The following is a 23,858-nucleotide window of genomic DNA, read 5'->3' as shown; positions in this document are numbered from 1 at the left end:
TGCTGGTCAAGTGGTTTGTGCCACTACCAATGTATCTGTTGCTTCTAGCAGAAACAGCACAAGTGTGACTTTCCCAACAGCAAATAAATACCAGGGTGGCTGTGTGTGCTGTAGAGTACAGTCTCTGCATGGTCGTTAGTGAGACATGCATGTGCTGTAGAGTACAGTCTCTGCATGGTCGTTAGTGAGACATGCATGTGCAGGAGGGTACAGTCTCTGCATGGCTGTAGTGAGACATGCATGTGCAGGAGGGTACAGTCTCTGCATGGCTGTAGTGAGACATGCATGTGCAGTAGGGTACAGTCTCTGCATGGCTGTAGTGAGACATGCATGTGCAGGAGGGTACAGTCTCTGCATGGTCGTTAGTGAGACATGCATGTGCAGGAGGGTACAGTCTCTGCATGGCTGTAGTGAGACATGCATGTGCAGTAGGGTACAGTCTCTGCATGGCTGTAGTGAGACATGCATGTGCAGTAGGGTACAGTCTCTGCATGGCTGTAGTGAGACGTGTCTACAGTAGGGTACAGTCTCTGCATGGCTGTAGTGAGACATGCATGTGCAGTAGGGTACAGTCTCTGCATGGCTGTAGTGAGACACGCATGTGCAGGAGGGTTTAGTCTCTGCATGGCTGGACAAAGCTGGGGGATACCCTACACCAGAAGCACTTTTCATTTCATACAGTAGGTTAGAATACCATGTGTGTGCATTTGATGTGTTACACCCTGGGATCATTTGCTGCATACAGCACCATATTACTGTAGAAGGCAAAAGTAAAGCCAGGAATTCTACATTAACAAGATCAGAAGGGATGCAAACAGTAGCCAGTTTACAGATGCACTGGCGCATTTGTGGTGTTCTTGTATAAACTGAATCAGTGGAGACAGGAAGATATGTCCCTGGGACGCCAGTTATCTGGCCTGCTGGAATAGCACAGTGCTGGGTACAGATACAGTCATAAAATAAACTATTCTGCACTGGAAGAGTACTTGAGCAGTAATGCTGTAAACTGAAAAAAAAACAGCACCCTGTGTTTGAAAGGGTTAACCTCTGGCCAGTGGTGCGCTTCCTTGTGGCAGTGTCCAGCTATCCAGACGTCCCTGTCGGTTGGGAGGTCAGGACCTCGGGTATGTTTGAGGTAATGTCCATGTTTAAAGGGAGATGCTAGGGTATGCTGTGGCTTGTGAGGGCATTGCCTGGGAGAGAGATATTCTACCCCTGCCTTCAGCGCTGCAAATTGCTAAGACAATTACTTCATTAATTATTGCGGAAGACAAAATGTGGTATTAATGTTTAATGGCGCTTATTCAAATACTTTCATGGAAATGGGTTTGAATGGGTTAAATAAAAATTATTTTTATTAAATCCCCCAAAAAGATGCCTCAACCAGCAGTGTGTTAATAATACAGTAAAAACCTGTTAATTAAATGGGACTGGACCAGGATACAGAGAGTCCTACTGTATATAACTTCAATTTAACATGGACACACACACACACACATATAACACACATTGTACTGCAGTGGTCGTTAGACTGTGTATTTTACTGTAAAAGCTGAAGGGTTAAAGGATGGGGAACTAAAAGTAATGTTGCAGTTTTTCAGCTGCTTCCTGGTGTCATGTTGGCCCTACATTTTTCACACGTAAAAATTAAACAAGCAACAAGAAAGTGTCCATTTTCTATCTTGCAGTAAAAACTCATTCGGTGCCAGCAAACGTAACCTGTTTTCACAAACATGTTGTTTCATAGCAGCCAGCCCCAGCAGGGATGAGAAGTCCTCAGATGAACTTGGAGAGTTTCCTGAGTTAATAAGGAAGAAGGCTGAGGCTACAAGGCTGCCTGAAAACTGAAAACACCCAGGCGTCGTTTACACGCTACAGATGTGGTGTGTGTGTCTGTCTGGGGAGGGACAGTCTGAGAGCAGGGCTGCAGTGCACACAGGTGAAAGGGGGGGATTGTGTGAACATGTGAGGTTCTGATTGAGTAAACCACTGAGTTTAATCTGCAAAAGCTCAGGGAAGGCTCTCTGCTCACCTGCTGTAGAGCTTCGCTCAGCCTGCATCCTGCAAGGTGACCTGCTCACTGTCACACAGCTGCAGGAAGTAAAACTAGTGCAAAACAGTTCACTAAATACCACTGAAGGGGTTTGCAGGCATTGCAGGAGAATGTCATTTAACGATTTTACCCATCAATACTGGAATGGTGGCAAGCTCCTAGTTGTTTAGTGTTGATGGTTCTGCCGATTTGCCTTTCCTAATGCACACATTGAAAATCTTTAGCTTGTCATTAGTGTCCTGTTGATGGCAATAGATGGGAGGCCAAGGGGAGGAAGCTTTTGGGTACGCTGGGTCACTGCCATTGGAAGTGGCTGTAATTGGGGTCACCAAGGGACTAGCCAAAGGTGGAGCGCATCCCACTGATTGGTGCCCTAAAAATCAGTGGATCTTGCCATTTATCAGGGGTGTTTGTGCATTTGTGAGGGTTTGTGTGCGAGGCTGAGAGACTGAATCTATGGTGTTTATATTAGATGTTATCTATTCAAAGCGCCTGCTAATTTTCGAGTCATTTTTTTGTCTCTGTTATTTTCTTTTACTGATTTAAGTCCTGGGAATTAACTCCCTTTATTTGTGTGCTGTTCAATGTTGTTACAGCAGCTAAGCAATCTAAAAAAGCCCTTCTGAATCAATTAAAAGCTGTATGACAAGTGCTTTCAATCTCCCTGTACAAAAAAAATAAAATACACATCCAAAACAACTGCTTTATCAGCTGTTATCCCCAGGATGACAATGCAGAGTGTGGTCATTTCTGAAGTGCCCCAATCTGCTCACAATTGTTGCCTTAACCCCTGGTCTGTGTCAGCGACACAGAGGCCAGCATTCCCTCTGTGAGCGCTCTAAATATTTTCCTGCTCGCTATACAAAGAGCCTGTTTGCTTTGCTTTAAATATGATAAATATGCTTCAGATACCAATGCGTGAGTCATCGCAGGTGGCGTTCGAAGCTGCACAGACCATCCTTAATTCTAATCGCTTCACAAACAGGAAAAGTAAACATACATTCCATGCTGGAGCCAACTAGTTCCCGAGGCCTTCTTGACTGGCACCGCCGAGCGATGGGGCCTGCCGCAGCTTTAGAAAATACTTTTTAGTTTGGTCAGCCCCTCTAGGTACTCTGTTGCCCTTTTCAGTACAAAGAAAAGAAGGCAAGCTGTTTCTAATTTGCTGTGAATGCAGAAGGCTTCAGTAACGGCAGCTGCATACCAGCAGTTTGTATTTCGTTTCTCTTGTTTAGGATGTTTTGGGCGTTTCAGAGGGGGAAGTTTTTTCCCCCCACTCTAATGTGTGCTGCTACTCCAGGTGTTGGACACATGAATGACCACTGACTCTGTGTCTGCGTTCTCCACATTCTTCGCCTCCCACTTTTAAACACTGCAGAAACATGTTGGAACACAGGATAGACACCCGAACCCCAAGCTACAGACAAGGAGTACAGCACTCTTGAGGTCAGCAGAGACTGGACCGGCACAGGTTTTGTTACTGCACTTTAGTTTAGAATTGACTTTGTGCCCACAGGGCCAGCACAGGTACATCTCAATAGTGTAGCACTAATACAAAGAGACCTTTATTTGAATAGGGATGGCAGACTAGTTTGAGCCATTCCAGGTTTTACTAAGAGCCTTGAGACCTTGTTGAAGTCGCTTGTGATCTGTGGATTGTGGCTCAGTAATAGTTGTTCAGACTGGAGCGGATCACACTGCTCTGCAATGGGAGTCTAGTTGTTCTCATGCTAATTCCCTGTTGTTTTTGATTGCCCGCTGCGCTGGCACTCCAGCTGACGGTTGGCTCCTGCAGTCTGAGCCACACCGAGGGAAACAGTTTCCAAGTGCCCGTGGCAGGATGATGTCACCCGGCACTCCATGTTTGTGTTTTTGTTTTTCTTTATCCTTTTTGACATGTTAGTGATTTTTAAAATGGTAATCTTATGTGGTGGGGAGGGGAGAGGCTGGAGGGTGAAACAAACTCAAAAGAACTGTGAGTCAGCCGTTGTAATGTGTCTCTTACTGGCATATCATGTAGTGAGGACAATTTTTATTTATTTTTTGCTGGCAAGGGCTAAAATGCCCATAGCATAATTTGCTAATGTCTTCCCAAAACATTTCCCTTTTAAAACATGCATCATTAACAGGTTTGTGTTTAAAGCCGTGCTGCAAGAAGAGTGTGTGTTGTTCACAAGTCTGTTTGCATAGTTGTGTGTTAATGAAGAGTGTGTAGTGTTCACAAGTCTGTTTGCATAGTTGTGTGCTATACATCAGGGTCTTGTGTTTATGGCAGCACCAGTATTTTACAGATTAAGTGAGCCAGTTCTTAACCCTATTAAGGTGGTTTTGTCAATGTTTTAATCGCTGTCATAAATATGCATGTCAAAAGGCACAGGCCTTGGTGTTGACTGTATATACTGTAGCTGTGTGCGCACAGTCTAGACTAACACTTTCATACTCAATATCTATTATTCTTATTATACACAAATACATGTGATTTATAATGTACTGCCACTGTTATCCTGCTGAGTTACAAACGTTCCAGATGTGGTGCTTTCCACTTGTTTAACCCTAAACTTTAAACATATAGGAAATTAAATATAATACAAATATTAAAACCAATACAGTGAACATGAAATGCTTATCTCTTGGCTTTAAAAAAACCAAACAAAAATGATAAAGCTGGATATGGTTGGAAGTTGGAAAGGAGTGAGATTTAATCTAGATTTAATCTGGTTCTAGTTTTGCCTCACACAGCAGTGAGAATGAAACACACCTGAATAAATGTGTTGCAGGCCATCCACTTTATACATTGTTATGTAGTTAGTTACACTGATATGTATTTATCTTTAATCCACCAGCTTGTGTTATTTTTTTGTGGGTAACCAGGCAACCCATGCAGCAGGGTTATGATGTCATTGGTATAAAATGAGAGGCAGTTGTTGCATTCGGGGTCGGCTGCACTCGGACGGGCGAGCGGAGTGACTGTCTGGCTGCACTCGGACGGGCGAGCGGAGTGCCTGCCTGCCCGCACTCGGACGGGCGAGCGGAGTGCCTGCCTGCTTGCCTGCACTCGGACGGGCGAGCGGAGTGCCTGCCTGCTTGCCTGCACTCGGACGGGCGAGCGGAGTGCCTGCCTGCCTGCCTGCACTCGGACGGGCGAGCGGAGTGCCTGCCTGCCTGCCTGCACTCGGACGGGCGAGCGGAGTGCCTGCCTGCCTGCCTGCCTGCACTCGGACGGGCGAGCGGAGTGCCTGCCTGCCTGCCTGCACTCGGACGGGCGAGCGGAGTGCCTGCCTGCCTGCCTGCACTCGGACGGGCGAGCGGAGTGCCTGCCTGCCTGCCTGCACTCGGACGGGCGAGCGGAGTGCCTGCCTGCCTGCCTGCACTCGGACGGGCGGGCGGAGTGCCTGCCTGCCTGCCTGCACTCGGACGGGCGGGCGGAGTGCCTGCCTGCCTGCCTGCACTCGGACGGGCGGGCGGAGTGCCTGCCTGCCTGCCTGCGCTCGGACGGGCGGGCGGAGTGCCTGCCTGCCTGCCTGCACTCGGACGGGCGGGCGGAGTGCCTGCCTGCCTGCCTGCACTCGGACGGGCGGGCGGAGTGCCTGCCTGCCTGCCTGCACTCGGACGGGCGGGCGGAGTGCCTGCCTGCCTGCACTCGGACGGGCGGGCGGAGTGCCTGCCTGCCTGCCTGCACTCGGACGGGCGGGCGGAGTGCCTGCCTGCCTGCCTGCACTCGGACGGGCGGGCGGAGTGCCTGCCTGCCTGCACTCGGACGGGCGGGCGGAGTGCCTGACTGGGAGGGTTTGATTTGTGCTTGGATTAGACAAATTGCAAGCATGCTTCCTGTTTGCATTTCTCTTCCTTTGGGCCATTTCTTAGGAACTCCATTACTGCGACGCAGTCTGCAGGAAACACAGTGAAGTCGCTGCAGTTTTCTATTGCATGTTGCAATTAATAATTTGATTCCTATGTTGCAATTGTGGATAACAGGCCCGCCTCTCCTCACAGGCCTGTGGCTTGATGCTGTTAACAATCTTGATTTCTTTGTACCAAAGGCTACATTCCTCAGCAAGGCTTATCTCCAGCTTTAGGAGCTGTGCTGGGGTTTGTAAACTGCTCTTCCTTGACCATCCACGGCTGTAAAAGTAATATGATATAAAAAATCCTGCTTTAGTACCTACTACTTAACCTTGCCTGTTGCGACGCGGCTTGGCTGGGCTGCCTGTAACATCAACACTGATCACTGTGCTTAAGCAGCTCACAGGCCCTGGGTGCAAAGCGAATGTTCAGAATAAAAAACAAAACTACAAAAACACAAGCTTGATTCATCTAGGCAGGGGTATAAAGGTCAATGGGATCAAACCACTAGAGATAAAGATTAAAGAGTGAGCTGCTTCCTGTGCTGTCAGAAGTGATTTAGATACAAAGACGAATTAGGAAAGGCGTGCTAGCGCTGTACCAGCTAATGCCTGGGAGGTTTCAGGCATGGAACCCCTGTCTCCCAGACCCCCGTTGGCATGAACCTGAACCTGGGAATCTGGGGGTGTGCAAGATTAGCACTGCTGTCTGTGGCTTCTCCAAAACTCAGCGTAAAGGCTGTTCATTTCTGTTTAGTTCACCGACCATGTATGAAAAAGCTGAACTGAGTGTTATTAACCTTCTGACGTTGCCTTTGAATACGATTGACATCGTTTTGTAGTGTTTGCTTAAACCGATTAGATTACAAGAAAGACACTTAAGAGCTTAATTCTTAGAACTGGTTTACAATTGAGACTTTCCATCCACTGACTTTTTGATGAAAAAGTATGACATTTTGTTGCAATGAGTGTGTAATTATTGTGTTATTGTATTTGGGAGATTATTGTATATTGCTATTAATAACTGTGCTGTTAAAATAGTTTTAAACTTCACATCCAGCCCTATTCATCATCTTTTATGCACTGTGTTTTATTTGTTGTACATTTCAGCTGTCATCATAAAATGTATGTGTGATTTAAATAAAACGGCAGCAGTTTTAATAATAGTGGTATTTGGTGTTAATTTTTTTTTTTCCAATAAATATAGATTGAAATCCTTACTATACCGAATACAGACGTTGTGACTGTTTGTGCTTATTGAGTATGACGGGTGTTTAGTGCTGCACCATTGTTAAACTTTATCTGTCTGTCTCTCAGACAATCATGTGCGTCACACAAATAGCCACAACACACTCAAAAGATGCAGGGAATTTGTAAGCAACCATGCTGCTAAAATTGAGTGGGATCTAATCTTATATAACACCGCTGGTACACACTGTCTGTACTCATGTCAATGGCTTGAATTTCCCTGCTGCTGTGCACAGAGCGTCGGCAGACAGGTATTCCGGGGCACTGATCAATTTCAGATCATGCGCGGATTTCTAAAATTTAAAAAAAAAACACAAAAAAACTGGAAACAATCAGAAATAAATAAATATCACATGTAAAAACCGCATAAGAATTTAAATCCGCTAGTATCTGCGTAGGATTGTGGATTCATCTCTGCCTAGTAGAGATGAGGGTTAATTCAGTTCAGTAGTACTGTTCTGTGACGACAGGTTTGATTGTTGTTTATTGGACTGACCGATTTGATATATGTGTTATTATTGGGTTCATGCCACGTTGGTACCGTGTGACTCGCTGCAGTGGTTTCAGAAGGACGGGGGTTCTCCGTTGCCATGGTTACTGCCCCCCTCCAGCCTGGCCCCCGCTTTCTTCACTCTGCAGGACTTGTTTACCACATTCTACTCTGAGACTCAATAGCGTGTCAATCACCACGGAACCCCCGCCCCGTCCCTGCCATTGGCCGGTTTCATTTCCTCCCTGCTCTTTTTCCAAAATCCCATATTTCCACAGACAGTTGAGTGACAGCGCCGCCAGATTGGCGGTTTTCCAGACAAATTTAATTTATTTTAAAAGCATCTAACGGATAAATATTGTCTTTGGCGGTTTGGCTATTTTACCGTGTATGTTGTGTTTTTTCTTTTCTATTTGTTTCGATTGAGGTTCTTCAATGCCTTATAATATCATGACCTCCCCGATTTTGTTTTTTCCCTGGATCTCAGCATCTAGTGCAATTACAAATCACACAGATGCGCACATACTGTCATTCGGCAAATCCCACTCAAAACGCTGCCCCGTCTGCTTACCTCACGAATACGGGGATTGCGACACACAGGCAGTTTAAGGGGTTCTTGTTTCATTGTGAAATAACTCTTTTTTTTATTTGTCACCAATTTAAGAACTGCATCGGTACAATTGGAATTGCATTAAAATGTATTTGTAAAGACTGTACAAGCTGACAGTTTAATTGTACACAACATTGTGAAAACGCAGTGAATCTGCGTGATTTTATATAGCATGTGCTCAGCAGATGGGTTACATTTTGTCTCGGGTCTATCCAAGGCGAAATGATTTGTAATAATGTGTGTAAGATGAAGGGACGGTATCTAGACTGTGAAGCAAGCTTGTGATTGAACTAGGCGCGTACTGCTTTCCATCTGCCCTGGACCTGGTTCTGCTGCATGACCTGAAGTCACTTCTCCTTCGCATTACAATGCGCTGTTCTTGCTTGGAACGATAGCAGAGGCTCGCTATGGGGCAAGTTGGAATCCACGGAGCGGAATTCCCTGCAGTCGGACTGGATCGGAACTGCGGCATTTTTTTTTTATATAAAGCAACATTCATACGGCTGCTTTTAAGTTCTACGCAGCGGTCTGACGATGCGAACGTATGTTTAAGGTCACCGACACTGAGACGAGCGCCCTTTTCCAAACAAACAAACAAGTATAATGAATACACATGTTTAAGCGCGTACTTAATTGCTGTGTAAAAAGCTGATGGTTTTTTTGTTGTTTTGAGTATATAACTTTTTTTTTTTTTTTTTTAAACTCATGATACTGGTGTTTACAGTAAAGATAAGAACTAACTTATGATTAACTAACTCGTTATTTTGAAGTGAAATGATTCAGTAGGCTGTATTCTGTGGGTAGTATTTTGTCTGTGCAGTATGTGATTTAAATGACTGTTATTTTGCCCGTGTTATGTTGAGGCCTCTTCAAGTTGCAGCCTTTCTTGGAAACAGCAACAGTTTACCAACACACAGGAGTGTGGACCTGTGAGCACAGGTTTAGTTCATCGAGAGCACTTCACAAGTTTAAGTTCAATTCAGTTTTATTTTTATGTAGCTTCTTTTGCAACAAGTCGCCTCAAAGCGCTTTACAAAGGCAAAAACAATATATATTACTGAACAACAGTAAACATTACAATCTATATATATATATATATATATATATATATATATATTATATATATATATATATATATATATATATATATATATATAATATATATATATATATATATTAAAATATGATTTTAATATAGATAAAATAAATATAAGACAGTAGGAACAATATGGGGGCAAGAGGATATCGGCTCATCTGGATGGAAACGCTGGGCTATAGAAATGGGTTTTTAGTCTAGACTTGAAGACATTGACTGAAGGGGCTTCTGTAATTGTGATGGGCAGGTTGTTCCATAATTCAGGTCGATTGATTGCTTTTGGTAACCCTTTAGTCGGTCAGTTTACTGTGTGTGGTGTAGCTCAGTTAATAACTGACAAACAGCATGCTTGACACATACTCGTTTATTTTAATTCAACAACAACACAGCAACAAAAATATACCCTCCGAATAAATAATAAAAAAAGAATCGCACAGTATATCAGTCATTTCAGAAGGAAATACTTCTGATAATTTCTGGAATGCGTCCCGGTAAGGCTAAATATCCGAAGTGTTGTAGTTGGAGGCGACGGTCTCTCCTGCTGGTAAAGATTGTCGACTCTCAGGTTGTACCCCTGGAACAGTGTCATTTCCTTGTGTGCTCTCTGCACCTCACACTTATCTCTTAAATAAAGTGATGGTTCTTTAGCCAAAGAAAACTCCCACCTTTCACCCTTTGCAGTAACAAGTCACAAAAACTCCTGAGTAATAATGACTCAGTCTCTCGGCTTCTCCAGATTTATTTGTGAAGACTCGTCTTGGCTTTATTCTTTCTTTTCGAAGGGAACGGTTTGCCATTTGGTCTTGTTACAGTTTCAAAGGGTTCTTCTTGCAGTCTTGTTAGGAGGAAGGACATGTTAAGTTTGGAGGAATCAAAGCAGTCAGGATCATAGGTACCGCCACATACCAGCGCTGTCTCGTTGGCACGTCGGGTGCTTTCTTCTGCGATCTGGAAGATACGTGGCGTGTGAAGAGTGTAGGGTCCTTGTGAAAATGACAAAACAAAGATTGCTGTCCCGAGGGTGTGGAGAAGCTGGTACAGCAGGGCAGAGCGCCATGCAGAATGGGCTGCTTTTCATTTGATCCTTCATTTAATTTTGTTGTGGTTGCAGTCTGATGTTCCAAACACAGCTCTGCTGTAAGTGTTTAACACCCGTGCTGTATTTATTGCAACATCATACAAGAACAGTCTTTCAAGTATAGTAGGTTTCTGTGGGCAGTTTTGTGATCACAAGGATGAGAATGAATAGAGAAGCCTCACCCAAACCACTATCTTGCATAGCATAAAAAAAATAATAAAAAAAAACACAGTACAAACAAAAAACAAAACCTTTTGATTTCCTTCATAGTGTCTCTAATTCAGGGGAGGGTGGCCCCACAGTACAATCGTTCTCTTTCTGGCTTCTGTCGACAAAGGGACAGGGCATGGATAACATCTCTGTTAAAGCAAGCTTTCGAATGGAGATCGTTGTAGTAGACATCTGAACTTGCACAGTATTTGTGCAGGGATGGAAATAAGGCTCCCACTACATAGCAGTTTGATCCATCCCTGGGTTTACTATGAATTTAATAAGACACATCTGCTACCTGTTCACTGTGGCTAATCGAGCTCGTAGTAAAACCTGGAATGGGTGGAACTGCTATGCAGTCTTATTTCCATCCCTGTATTGTTTTTCTGCCTCTGCTGTTGTAGTCATTTTGACAAAACAAATCACACAAAACCCTGAGTAAATTGCTTGTGTCTCTGTGCTTGTCAAGTGTTCAGATACAGTGGGGAAGCACCTGCAGCCCAGTCAGGCTCGTCCTTTTTAAGACTCGCTGTGTGATTTACAACCGGAGAAACAGTCAAACACAGGCTCTGAGATTTCAGCGTCTCCACATTAGGTCAGAGCTGTTTGTGACAGAAAGTGGGGAGGGGAGGGGAGGACAGCTGTCACGTGATTCCAGTAATCCAGCATCACAAACAGCAAGCAATCACACAGCCCCTGCCTGCCTTCCTGCCTGCTCGCTGGGATCTGGGTCATGGTTCAGACACAGCATCCCCGCCATGTCTGTCTGGCTCATTTCTTGTGAGCACAGAATAACACGTTCTGATGCTTTCCAGGCAGGAATTCAACACACAGCAGCTACATTGGGGTTCAAATCAACTTGTTACCTGGCAGTGAAGGGTTAGTACTCCTGTGTTGAGTGTCTTTTTCACTAAGATGTTTAAACACTTTTTAATAGTCCTCGTCTGCAGCCTAAAATGAACTTGAATTGGCTTTATGCAGCAGAATTCCCTGTTTTGTAAACAGCCCTCCCTGGTCAGCGGCTCAGCCCAGAGAGAGAGAGAGACAGAGACAGAGTGCTGTTTGTGTTGAAGAAGCAGACCCCTGAATCTCAACGCAGGGGCTCTTTTCATCTAAATCCTCATTAGAAACCTCAAGTCCAGCCAGACTGCGGAAGATTTTTTTTGATTCAGCTGCAAGAGGAAAATTAAATTGTTAGTGTTTTTTTTTTTGTTAAAACAGTGGGCTTGACCCCATGGATGTTGGGTCACTAGAGTTCTAGTTTATAATGCTTCTGACGTGTGTGTGTGTGTGGTCTCTGAAACACCACAGCCCCAGGGAGCTGGACACTAATATCTTGCGCACCCCCCAGGAGAAAACCTGTTCACATGAATTGGTGTTTTTGTTCTTGTATTTGAAGATGCACAGTGTTATCATTGGAGCCCACTGAAAGAGTAAGACACATTGAACAGTAAACATCTCTCTTAATCTGTACTTGAATGACCCTGCTATTTTTAGAGAAGATGTTTTCCAAGGAATGTGACTTATTCTATATAGAGAAACAACCCTTTTGCAGAGAGCTGTCTGACAGAGCAAGCCAGAACAGGAACTAATGACTTGTTATATTGCTGAGGTCAAGGTGCGTTTCATGTAACCCTTACATGGTGTTGGAGTTAAATGTGAGCCTGACGAAGTGTTTAAGGTACAAGTGTGCTCACCAGAGGCTTCAAGTATCTGCAGTTAGTGGTATTTCCATAAAAGGATAATAAAAAAAGAAAAAAAAATGTTGATTTTAATTTTAAACCAGCTGTTTGTGTCCCACCCACACAGACATTCAGCTGAAGGCGATTCACAGTTCACAGTGCCTCTTGTACATTTAAAAAAAAAATAATGATGATAATCATCATCGTCTAGGGATCGGGAGATGGACAGCTCATTATGGTGACCAAAGGGAAGGTACTGTAGATGAAACTAATAACCGTCAAGAGCACAGCCCTTGTGCTGTCATCTCCACTCGGGTCCCGTTAGCATCCATCCAGCAGCCTGCACACTTGGGGCTGGATCCCTTGGCTCCCAGGCTGCTCCTGTGGGGGCGAGCCCCTACTGCAACTTGTGAAAACCCACAATGTCTTGCGTAGCAGCGCATACAGCAGAGGAGAATGGAAATAGCACTGCGTTGCATAAATGCTCAGTCCTCTTCAGACGGAGAGCGGGGCTGGGACGAGGGGCTGGCAGGTTGCGCTGGAATGTCAAGCAAGCAGCTGATTTTTGGGAATGTTGTTTTGTACTACCCCTGCATTGAGGACATTGCACAGATCTGATTCACAAGAAGCTCTGCTCCAGCTAGCCTGGTGAGACCCCTTTGGGTACATGTCCAAGATTGTAACTCTTTCTTTGTCTCTTTAAATACAAATAAACGAGCAAGTCATTTTGGATGACACACCTGGTTCTCAGAAGTAAATATCTGTGTAGTTAGAACAGTTCATGATTAAAGCATCTTCCTCCTCATTCCGGCAGCCATTGGCTCGCCCGGAGCGTGCTAGGCGTAGTGCCAGGGCTTGGTTGCTAGGAGACGGAGAGTTCTGTGAATTTGGAAGACCTGTCAGTTCCCCTGATCGGAGGGTTTCAGACTGGCATTGTGGAGCAACTCGATAACCTTCACCCCTTCGGTACTCCGCAGCGGCTTCTGTCCACGGAGCTGGGCTGCCAGCACTGGCCAGAGAGGCTGGAGCATGGAACGAGGCCGTGGATGCAGCGGTGCAGTGCGTTCGCTCAGTGCGCTCACTGAGAATGTGCTTCCAAGATCAGATGAGGACATACACAGGGCTGAGACTGAGTGGCCTCAACAGTACTGTCTGCAGACACTCAGTCGGGGCTGTGGGGGTGCTGGCAGCACGCAGTGGGACATAATAATAATAATAATGATAATGATAATTATAATAATAATTTGTTCCTCGCGTCCTGATACACATTTTAGACATTGAGAAACGTTTGTCTTTGGATTTATTGAGTGTTTAATAGTTCTGGATGTTGCAATGATATAATGTGCTGGCATTCCGACATGCTGCTACTGCAGGACAGCAGGACGTGCGTATTGTTGGGAAACTCTGTTTTTTTAATCCAACACAAATTGGGCTGTGCAGTCATCTGCTTCTTCACTTGAGGGTTTGCATTGGCTCATCAGTTAAAGGCATAAAAGTATTAATCCCAAATGAAGCTGTGCTGTTTGCTGGTGTATTTGTGTGCAGTATATTTGGCTTTTAAACATTCGATCAGTCCATGGCTTACTCTCCACCGCTACTGTATCGTGAGGCACCGAACTAGACAGCTACGTTATTGAGCCACCAAAGACCTGAATGCAATCATTGTTTGGTAATGATTTTGACTGCAGTTCTTGACAACATTGAATAACTTTCATAGTTTGTTATTGTGTTGCAAGTTTTCCTTTTTTTCTGGTGAGTATCTGTGGGGTCTCAAGGAGACGTGTGAGGTTCTCATCCCAGTTCTCTCCTGTCTTGGCAGTTTGCCCGGAGGAGTGTGAGAAGCGGGCATGCATGGACTCCAAGTGCTGTCACCCGGAGTGCCTGGGGAGCTGCACGGTGCCAGGCAACGACACGGCGTGCATGGCTTGCCTCCACTACTACCACGAGGGCCACTGCGTGCCCAACTGCCCCCCTGACACGTACAAGTTCGAGGGCTGGCGTTGCGTCAGCAAGGAGTTCTGCGCCAAGGTGCCCGGCGCTGACCCCAGCGAATTTGAGAAGTTCGTCATCCACAACGGGGAGTGCGTGCAGGAGTGTCCCTCTGGGCTGATGCGCAACGAGAGTCAGAGGTGAGGGGCCAGGGGAGAGGGGCTGGGGGCAGTCTGCTCTATTTTAAGGTAGAACTTACAAACTGAATCAAGCAGACAAATATATTGACTCACTCTTTCAATCAGTACGCTGATGAAAGCATTAGCTGAAAGGGCTGAGTACTTGTAAGTTTAACCTTATGGTTTTAATGTTTAGAAAGTAATAGATGAATTGCCACTCTGTTGTCGGTAAACTCCTTGGAATGTTGCCAATAGCTGGGGTAACCCAACACTGCTACATATTCATAACATGATCTATATAAAAATAAGTGAAGATCGTTTCGATAGTTGCTTCTCTTGGTGTCCTCTTGCATCTCCTCACTTCCTCCTCCACACAAAAGCTCAAATAATGCGCTTCAATAACAGCAATAAAGGGGCTTCTGTTCTCTTCATTAGGAGTTTAAACAGGAGGCTTCTTGAATATATAATCTCACACCATTGTCATTTATCCTTTCACAATGGGATCTACCGGTATTGAAAGCGCTGCTTCATCGTAGCAGTGCTACCTCAGCTGCCAGTGCCTTATAAACCATTTAAGATCATATTTTGTGACTTAATTTCCAGATGATAAAGACCCTGTTTGAGATTCTTTGTACTCAACTATAGCATTAGATTGAAGTTCGATTGATGGGTATTGTACAGGAAAAGTTGTATTCTATGGTTCTCTGTGGAAAGTTGCACTCCAGATGTAAAGTAAAACACAACAATTTAAAACCCCTTTCTAGCATTAGGTTTTGGCTGCGGTGCATGTGGTGTGAGAAATGTAGAGTTCAGACACGGTATTTGTAGATAATGTTTAGAGCCCACGATTTCTTACTTTCAACAGTAGCCTTGTAGAATTAAACTCCTACATAAAAACAGACATTACGAATCTGTCTGTTTACACTAGGTGCTTCCATTGTCTGGTGAAAGAGGATGTTGTTTTGTTTTGGGGTCATGGACAGAGCGTTCTGCCTGGCAGTGGCAGGGTCCGCCAGCGTTTTCTTCTCAAGGTCTTCAGACTGTCTGGCACTGCCTGCGTCCTTGACGGCTCCCTCTTGTCTCCCGTCTTTCCCACAGCATGTTCTGCAGCCCCTGTGACGGGCCCTGCCACAAGATCTGCGACTCCAGCGTCATCGACTCCGTGGACACGGCCCAGTCCCTCAAGGGCTGCACTGTCATCGGGGGGAACCTGGTTATCAACATCCGCCGTGGCAGTGAGTACTGAGGAGAGGCATTCTCTAACGGGAGGCCCTGCAGGATCGTCTGCTTCCATAGAGGACAACAGTGACACACTGTGGCAGTGCAAGTTCACGTCATGTGATAGAATATCTGGCCACCAGGTGTCACTGTTGCTAAACCATGTTTATTCTAAGGCGGTGGAACAAAGATAAGTAGGAAACTATTATAATATTATAATAATATTTTTCCTGCTAGTTAGAAACCCTCAGTGATTTTCCAGAGCAGTTTTTTTTAGCCCAGTAAGAGTTAGGACAATGGGGAAACAGCAGTGAGAATGTGTCTTTGACTGATTGCTGATTTGCAGTTTTGATTTACACAGCCCTCTTCTCTCGTGTCTCTCCCAGATAACATTGCTTCGGAGCTGGAGAGCTTCATGGGGCTGATCGAGACGGTGACAGGCTTCGTGAAAATCCGCCACTCTCACGGACTGACCTCGCTGTCCTTTCTGAAGAGCCTGCGGTACATCAACGGGGAGCAGCGGCTGGAAGGGTAGGTCTTGCGGGGGTGGGGTTTCAATGTTTTCCTTTAGAAAGACGCTTGCTTTCAAAATGTTAACTTGCTGCTGAGTTTCTTTTTAGTGCTACAGTAGCTGTTATGCTTTTGTGTTTAAACTTTTTGCTTTGTTTGTATGCTCTGCAGCTGGCAGTTTGTGTAGTTCTATGATGTTTAGTATTCTTTTGAAGACACCGCCCCTGCAAGGGGGGAGGGGGGGGGGGTTTAATGGAACCCATCCCACCAGATTCACTCTGTCTGAAGAGGGGCCAAGCCTCTGTCTCGCAGCATGCTGAGCAGTGCTGTCAGGACTGGGGAGGGAACGCGTGTGTTTATAGCTCTGAAGGGAGAGATGAGGAGGATCATCGTTCATCTGTTCATCTGTGGTGTTCTTTTATTCCTGCATTGAGGAGATGGAGCTTCTCATTCTCAGAGAAATCTCTCCTTTTTATTAAGGTTTCCTTGGAAACCAAGTCCATGATTATGTATTCAGTCACAGGTTTCCTGGAGTATATGGGGAAATAGTTCTGAGATACAGACACTGAAATGTCAAAGTGAGACACAGACTTGCTTGCTAGTATGGACTGCAGCCCAGCATAACGTTCTTATTGCCTCCGCTGTTAAAGAAATATGGTATTTAGAGTGGCAATGTTGCAAGATTCCCGCAGGGCCGTGGGAAAGCTTGTGTCCCTCTGATTGTTCTCTCCCAGGATAGAGTTACAGGCAGAAGGCTGTGTCTGAGGAGGGCTGGCATTCCTCACATTCCACAGGGCTCAATGGAACAAAGTCCTGTTAGATACAGTACCCCCATTGAAAGTGTCCTTGTCTGTAACCCCCTCCCCTTTCCCCACACACACACACACATGCATAATACGCACATGCATGCATACATACATACAAACACACACACACATTATTTGTCATTTCTCTGCTGTTTTCATGTTGCTTTCCTCCTTCATGTTGCCCAGCTCAGTTTTGCTGTACTCTGTATGTCCAGTACTACAGAGTCATGTTGATTTGCACATTCTGTTGGTGATCTTCCATGTTTCTGTGAAATACGTTGAAGAAAATTCCAAAGAACGCAGCGAATCCACTGCTTGAATAAATACAATCGACTCCCTCTCTCTACTCCAAACTGCCCTAATATCTGAAACCACCATAATGAAAAGCAAGCTGTAGAAACCAAACCTCAGGATAACAATACACTCACAGCAAAAACACGAAGCCAGAGACGACACAGAGCGTGGCCCAGATTGCACTGCATCGGCTTCTCCTGGTGCCATTGCCACTGGGATTCAATGCTGTGTTGATGGGGGTCCCCTCTGCGCACCCCCTTGACCAGTCCAGTCCTGTCTCTAACGCTCAGGTTTGTCGTTTGCCTGCAGGAACTACTCCTTCTATGTGCTGGATAACCAGAACCTGCAGCAGCTGTGGGACTGGGGCCGGCACAACCTGACCATCAGAGAAGGGAAGATGTACTTCGCCTTCAACCCCAAGCTGTGCCTGTCCGAGATCTACAAGATGGAGGAGGTGTCGGGGACCAGGGGGCGGCAGGGCAAGGGGGACCTGAACCCCCGAAACAATGGAGAGAGAGCCTCCTGTGAGTGGAGAGAAGGGGGGGCTGGGTTGTAAGCAGCACGATGTAGAACGTACACTAGCACTTTATTTAGATCAGAGCAATGCAGGGTATATATAGACATCTGAACAAATCTCTTACTTGTGACCAGCTGCTTCTGCATGGGGTAGATGGAGTTTGCTTGTTTCAGCTCACTTGGTGCCACAGAGGAGGCTAGCTGTGAAAGAACCTACAGCAGGAAAGAGATACCAAGACATTACATTACATGTGTGTGCACAGATGACACAGAGAGCTGCAAACACAGGGCTGTACAGCACAGGGGGGAGAAAGACCGCTTGTGTACTTTTAGTCTTTGCTGTTTAACCCTCGCGGTAACTCCAAACTCTTCTCAGTGTCTTCACAGATAGATAGGGGTTGTTGCACGGAACGTAACTGGATAGTAATAGTCACCTGATGATTTCGATCTCAAAACACATATCGCATTACTAACACTGCCTTAGGGCATGTATACAAAGAGATCAGATTGAAAACAAAACCCCATAGAATAGACGGCAAACCTTGACGCCTGCAGGTACGGCTTGGTATTGCAAGTGCTCATTCATCTGACCTACATGCCTCTGTCCTGGAGCTGAAGTCGTTACAGGCTAGTCTGAAAATCCCTTCTAGAATAAGAGTGCTGTGACAGAAACCTGGCAGCGGGACGCTGTGCACCGATACAGGGGGCACCCCACGCTGAAATCTGCAGAGTCAGGGTCTCCTGTTGCTCTGTGGTTGGGGAGACAAGCAGGAGACCCTGCTTTTGCTCAACCTCATTTAGTGCATTGTCACGCTTTTAGTGGGTGACTGTGTTGCCTGACCCCTCCCCCTTGCTCTGTGTTGCAGGTGGGAGCTACATCCTCAAGTTCAAGTCTAACAGCACCATGAAGAACAAGATCAAGCTGACCTGGGAGAGGTACCGCCCCCCAGACTACAGAGACCTCATCAGCTTCATAGTCTACTACAAGGAGGCGTGAGTATCTGCGCTGTACACAGAGAGGGCGTCGGGGTCAGATCTGCAGCATTGAAGCTGAATGAAGAAAAGAAAGCAGAGAGATGCATGCAGTACGTAGCGAACCTAGACAGCCTTGGTATGAATGGGGTCTCTATTACAAGAGGTTCTTTTGAAACTGGTTTTAACCCAGCGCTCCAATTCTAATTTGGCAGCCCTTTATAGAATGGCATGGTCATGGCTCCATTTGCCCCAGAATGCCATTCCACGAGCAGTTTGAAATCTCATTGGCTCCCCACTGTAGCGTTGCCAGTGTAAGTGCCTGAGTCGTGTGTAACTTGCTTTGCAAGCCCTCGCCTCACCGCTCCTCTCCCTCGCTGCACAGGCCGGTCCAGAACATCAAGGAGTACGACGGGCAGGACGGCTGCGGCTCCAACAGCTGGAACATGGTGGACGTGGATCTGCCCCAGGAAAAGGACAAGGACCCCGGTATCCTGCTGGCCGGCCTCAAGCCCTGGACCCAGTATGCCATCTTCGTCAAGGCCATCACCCTGACCACCACGGAGGAAGGGCACGTCCACGGAGCCAAGAGCGAGGTGGTCTACATCCGCACCAGCCCCTCCGGTAATGCTGCACCCGTTTTCACAAGGCCTGCTCGCACTGTTTCACAGCACCACACATTACTGCTCACGTTTGCATCCATGATGCATTTGTTTAAATTTTTATCCTTATTTTGCTTGCGGACAGCGGTTGATGTTCACTCCTTTTTTGATGCTCAAATAGCATTGCGCTGCACGTGTTTAGTTAAGCAGTGTGTAACTTCCTCTTTCTGTTTTGCACGGCAGTGCCTTCGGTCCCAGCGGATGTGCGCTCATATTCCAACTCTTCATCGAAGCTCCTGGTGAAGTGGTCGACCCCCACCCACCCCAACGGAAACTTCACCTACTACCTACTCCGCTGGCAGCAGCAGCCCGAGGACAAGGAGTTGTACCTGCACAACTACTGCTCCAAAGGTGAGCCGCTGGGACTGCTTTGTGTGCTGGAGCACTGCCTTGGAGCGCCAACAGGAGAGCCTCCTCTGAGCTGCAGGCTCTGCATGAATAAACAGGGAGCAGGTTGATGCTGTGAAGTCCAGCTGCATTAAGATTTCTCAATGGAGATGCTGGGAACCAGTGATGCATGATAATAATTATTATTGTTGTTGTTTTTTTAATGCTTTTTCTCATCCTTGAATAAAGTAACTAATTCGTCCATGCAAGAGCAGTGGACAGTCCAAGATTGCTTACAGTACAAGAACTCTTAATCCATCAGTAAATAGTTCCATGTTAAACCCCTGGCTGGGGGGCTCGGCTCAGTCCTGCAGGTACTGGACTGGGGCTGCAGCGCGGGGAGGAGGCTGGTAAGGAATGCTGACCGTTTGCAATTGTTTTCCCAGAACTGAAGATCCCCATCCGGATTCCGGCGACGGGGGCCATCGACCCCGACGAGGACACGAACCCGGCGAAGACGGAGCTGGGAGGGGGGGAAAAGGGCCCATGCTGCCCCTGTCCCAAGACCGAGGCCGAGATCAAGGCAGAGGCTGAGGATGCCTCCTACCGCAAAGTCTTCGAGAACTTCCTGCACAACTCCATCTTCGTGCCCCGGTACGATAAATGTACACATGTTGATAGTGATGTGTACACATGTATTATACTTTACTACACACATGGAGCTTGATCCTGGATGCTCACGAACTTGCTCTCCAAACAGCTGCTGGGTATCTCATGGCTTCTCTCAGTTGAGATCTGTGAATGCTTAGCATGCTGAAGTTCCCTCATCTCTGAACCGGAGGGTTTGCATCACTGGAGAGTCAATACAGCAATCCAGAGATCACTGGAGAGTCAATACAGCAATCCAGAGATCACTGGAGAGTCAATACAGCAATCCAGAGTCCCTGTGGTGCCCTGTCCCGGCTCTACCGCGCTTCAGGGTTTTGTTTTGTTTTCAGGACGTCACGATCAGGAATCAGAAAAAAAAAACAAAAGCCAGAATGAGATTTACATGCAGAGAGAAGCTGTGTCCGGAAAGGGGTGTCTGTGGTTCCTAGCACTGAAGCATAGTGACATGTGCATTGCATTATCCTCAGCCCCCCTAGCGGCAGTGAATGAATGTCTTCCATTCCCCACTCTTTGAAAATGTGATACAGGAACAGATCAATGGTGCTTAATGCCTTCCAGTTCTCTGAGAGGCCTTTTCCGAACTGTATTTACAGAAGGCTACATGTACCTGACTGCTCCGTAACTGGTTTGTGAAAATCTGCCACATTGAATCATTTGTGGTAGAAGTATAAGGTCTGGCAAAACACAGTACAGTTTAAAAGTCTTTCAAAAGTTTTTTAAATAAGTCATACTGGGGAAAATCAATCAAAAATTTAAAAGCAAGGGAAATGTCCTTTGTTCTAGACTCCTCCTCTTTTTTTTTTTTGGAAGTCTGGCTCTCGAGGAAAAGGCTGACACCAGAAAGCCGTCGGAAGCCTGAGGCGTGCTTGCGAGCCCAGCCCCCGAGCCAATAGCATGCTTTACTAGGAGCAGAGCCTGTGGGAGTAAGAGCCTCCCAGTTTCTAGGAAGTTTAAGAAGTTCTGGATTTGCACAGAGTAGCTGAAAGAAGAGGACATGTTTTCCATTCTATTTTTTTTTTCTCACCTCCCCCACCTCTTTGTTAGAGATGTTTGGTGTGACTGGTTGCCAGGAAATGTACAGCAAAGCCATCTGGAATACTAATGAAGTAAACGAAGAATCCCATCCCGGCAGCTAGGATAAACTAGTGAAGAGAGCTGGGCTGGGGAGGAGCAGGGAAACCACTGCTGGGGATGTGACATGACAGAACCAGGGTCCCCCTGCCCCCAACCCCCCCATCTCCCTGTTCAAATCCTCCAGGGTATTTTGGCACAGGTAAAGGAAGGGAAAATGAAAATGTCATTTGAAAGTGAATGCCTCTTTACAGTAAACAGAAGTGAAGGTATTCATACAGGTTTCAAATGCATTCATTTTATTTATGTGCATTAAAAGAATCCTCCCTATCCTGTAATTGATGCACGAACCTCCTTCCTGACAACTCGCAGCCAATATGAGGACATTTTATCGTCCTTTTCATTCCTGTTTGGAATCGAGGGCAGAGAACTCTCCAGTAAAATGAAAATTTGTAGGCGTATGAAAGTAGCCAGAAACCAGTTTAGTTGCTTGAAGGAGCAGTTAGTGTGGAGACTTGGGAGTGCTTTCAGTTTAGACTGGTCCCAGTGGAAGGTATAATGAAATACCAGAGACAGCAAGATCTGGAAATGCAGACGGCTCAATTCTTTCTTGTTTTTATTCATCTCTAGCAAGCCGCCACGCCTAGAGGTGAGCGTTTCTTTGGCTCTTGAGGAAGAATCAGCACCTGGACGCTTCTGAAGCCAAGCTGTGCCACTGAGCCGGCACCACAGCGTCTGGCATTTCTTTTCTGCGTCTGTGATGCAAGTTCAGGCAGGGTTCAGGGTTGAAGGAAAGCTGTAGGTGTGGCAGTAGAATGAATGAGAGGGACAGTGCTGTTCTAGCCACTTATTTGAAATCCATTCCCCTGACCAGGAGGAGGTAGTCTGTACGTCAGCCTGGGCTCCACTCGTTAAGAATCTGCATCACCGTGGAAAGACAAGCTGGTCATTTGATAAATTGAAAGAACACAGCAGTACATTGTGTGTCTTGGCATTGCCACGCTGTGTCTGTGTGTCTCTCATTAAGAAAAGCCACCACTTACACAGACAATGTTGCATAGGCTCCAAGGGTCATGGGATGGCTTACCCGTTGTGGAATGCAGTATTGCTGTCAGTTCTTATTTTTTGTGATATTTATTTATCCAGATTCATTCCAGAAGCATGCAGATCACCAGCTAACCCGATCAGTTTAACCTCCCACCTCGTTTTCTTTCAGGAGGGATTTGAAACCCTGAGCTGTTGAATCTAATCTCCCTTCTTTCTGTGGTACAGCCCCACCTCTCTGCTCTTCCACTGGCTGTCCTGTTCTGGGTTTGTCGCTGTGTGTGTTTTACAGGGCCAGCACTGCGCTCCCACTCTGAGACGTGCAGCCCTACAGCTGTCGTGAGGAGGAGACTTCCCATCTCAGACAGTAATTAGAGGGGGCTTGAACTCCACTCAAGCGGTAGGCAGAGGAGTTCTCCGTGTATATCTGAGCATGTTTCCTTACGGTGTTGCAGCTGTTAAAACAGGTCACAATGGTTGCGAGTGAACTGCAAACCGGGTTTGAAATGAAGTTATTGAGCATTATGGGATGTGTTGGTGGAATAAGGACCAGTGTTAAAGAAGGGAGCCTGAGATATGTGGAATAAGCAGCTCAGTCTTTCACAGTTCTCTGTGGCTGTAAGTTCTCTGTTGAGGACCATGTACAAGAGAGCTGCACTCATTTAAAGGGAGTGTTTCAGACCTGTTTGTTACAGACCCCTGTGACACTGCAGGGCTGGCTCTCGGTAAGGTGGAATTGAATATTGCTGTGATCCTTTTAAAGAGTTACATGCTGTCTTTGTGAATGAATATCCTGTTTTTCTGTCATTGTTTTTTCTTTGGTTGAATAAACGTAGGACCATGTTTTAATTTTTTCAGAGATCCAAAACGAGCGAAAATGTACTCGTCTGTTAGAGGTGGTTTTAGGTAAGGTGATGTGCTATCGAGCTGTCCACTCTGTCCTGATGAGCTGATCACCTGCTTCATCTCCTCAGTGAGCACTACATCCACCTGTGTTGCTTCTGTGTTTTATTTCCATTATTTTGGCTTTAATTGATGTATTTATTTGTTTTGTTGTTCCTAGAATCTTTTTTTATTTATTTATTTATTTTTTTTTAGTTTTATAGAGTACATTTAGAAATAATAGTCCTCTCTCACATGCTGGATCAAGGTTCTGGCTGTTAGTCATTTTTGATAAAGATTCCTGAACAAAGTGTTCCCAGCAGAAACCAGTTTCTTTAAGTTACTTGGCTATACAGTAAATATTCAGTAAGAAACATAATGATAATCGGAACCCTTTTGTTTATCATAGTCATTTGTTTGTTTGTTTGTTTGTTTTGGTCATTTAGTGATTTATTTTCTTTTATATTTGT

General features: G+C 45.8%; 1 protein-coding gene across 1 annotated transcript in view; it reads left to right on the top strand.

The window, feature by feature from the left end:
- LOC121294410 (insulin-like growth factor 1 receptor) overlaps positions 1-23,858 on the top strand; it is a 77,285-nt gene that overhangs the window by 42,168 nt on the left and 11,259 nt on the right. The window contains exons 3-10 of the mRNA XM_041218078.1: positions 14,129-14,438; positions 15,516-15,652; positions 16,022-16,166; positions 17,555-17,769; positions 18,628-18,754; positions 19,119-19,357; positions 19,579-19,746; positions 20,169-20,376. Of these exons, the coding sequence (XP_041074012.1) occupies positions 14,129-14,438; positions 15,516-15,652; positions 16,022-16,166; positions 17,555-17,769; positions 18,628-18,754; positions 19,119-19,357; positions 19,579-19,746; positions 20,169-20,376 (1,549 nt within the window). The remainder of the gene's footprint in view (positions 1-14,128; positions 14,439-15,515; positions 15,653-16,021; positions 16,167-17,554; positions 17,770-18,627; positions 18,755-19,118; positions 19,358-19,578; positions 19,747-20,168; positions 20,377-23,858) is intronic.

This window comes from Polyodon spathula, chromosome 19, assembly GCF_017654505.1.
Source record: "Polyodon spathula isolate WHYD16114869_AA chromosome 19, ASM1765450v1, whole genome shotgun sequence".
In the NCBI taxonomy this organism is placed as follows: Eukaryota; Metazoa; Chordata; class Actinopteri; order Acipenseriformes; family Polyodontidae; genus Polyodon; species Polyodon spathula.
The sequence above is the reverse complement of the archived record's forward strand: the minus strand, read 5'-3'. Positions and strand labels throughout refer to the sequence as shown.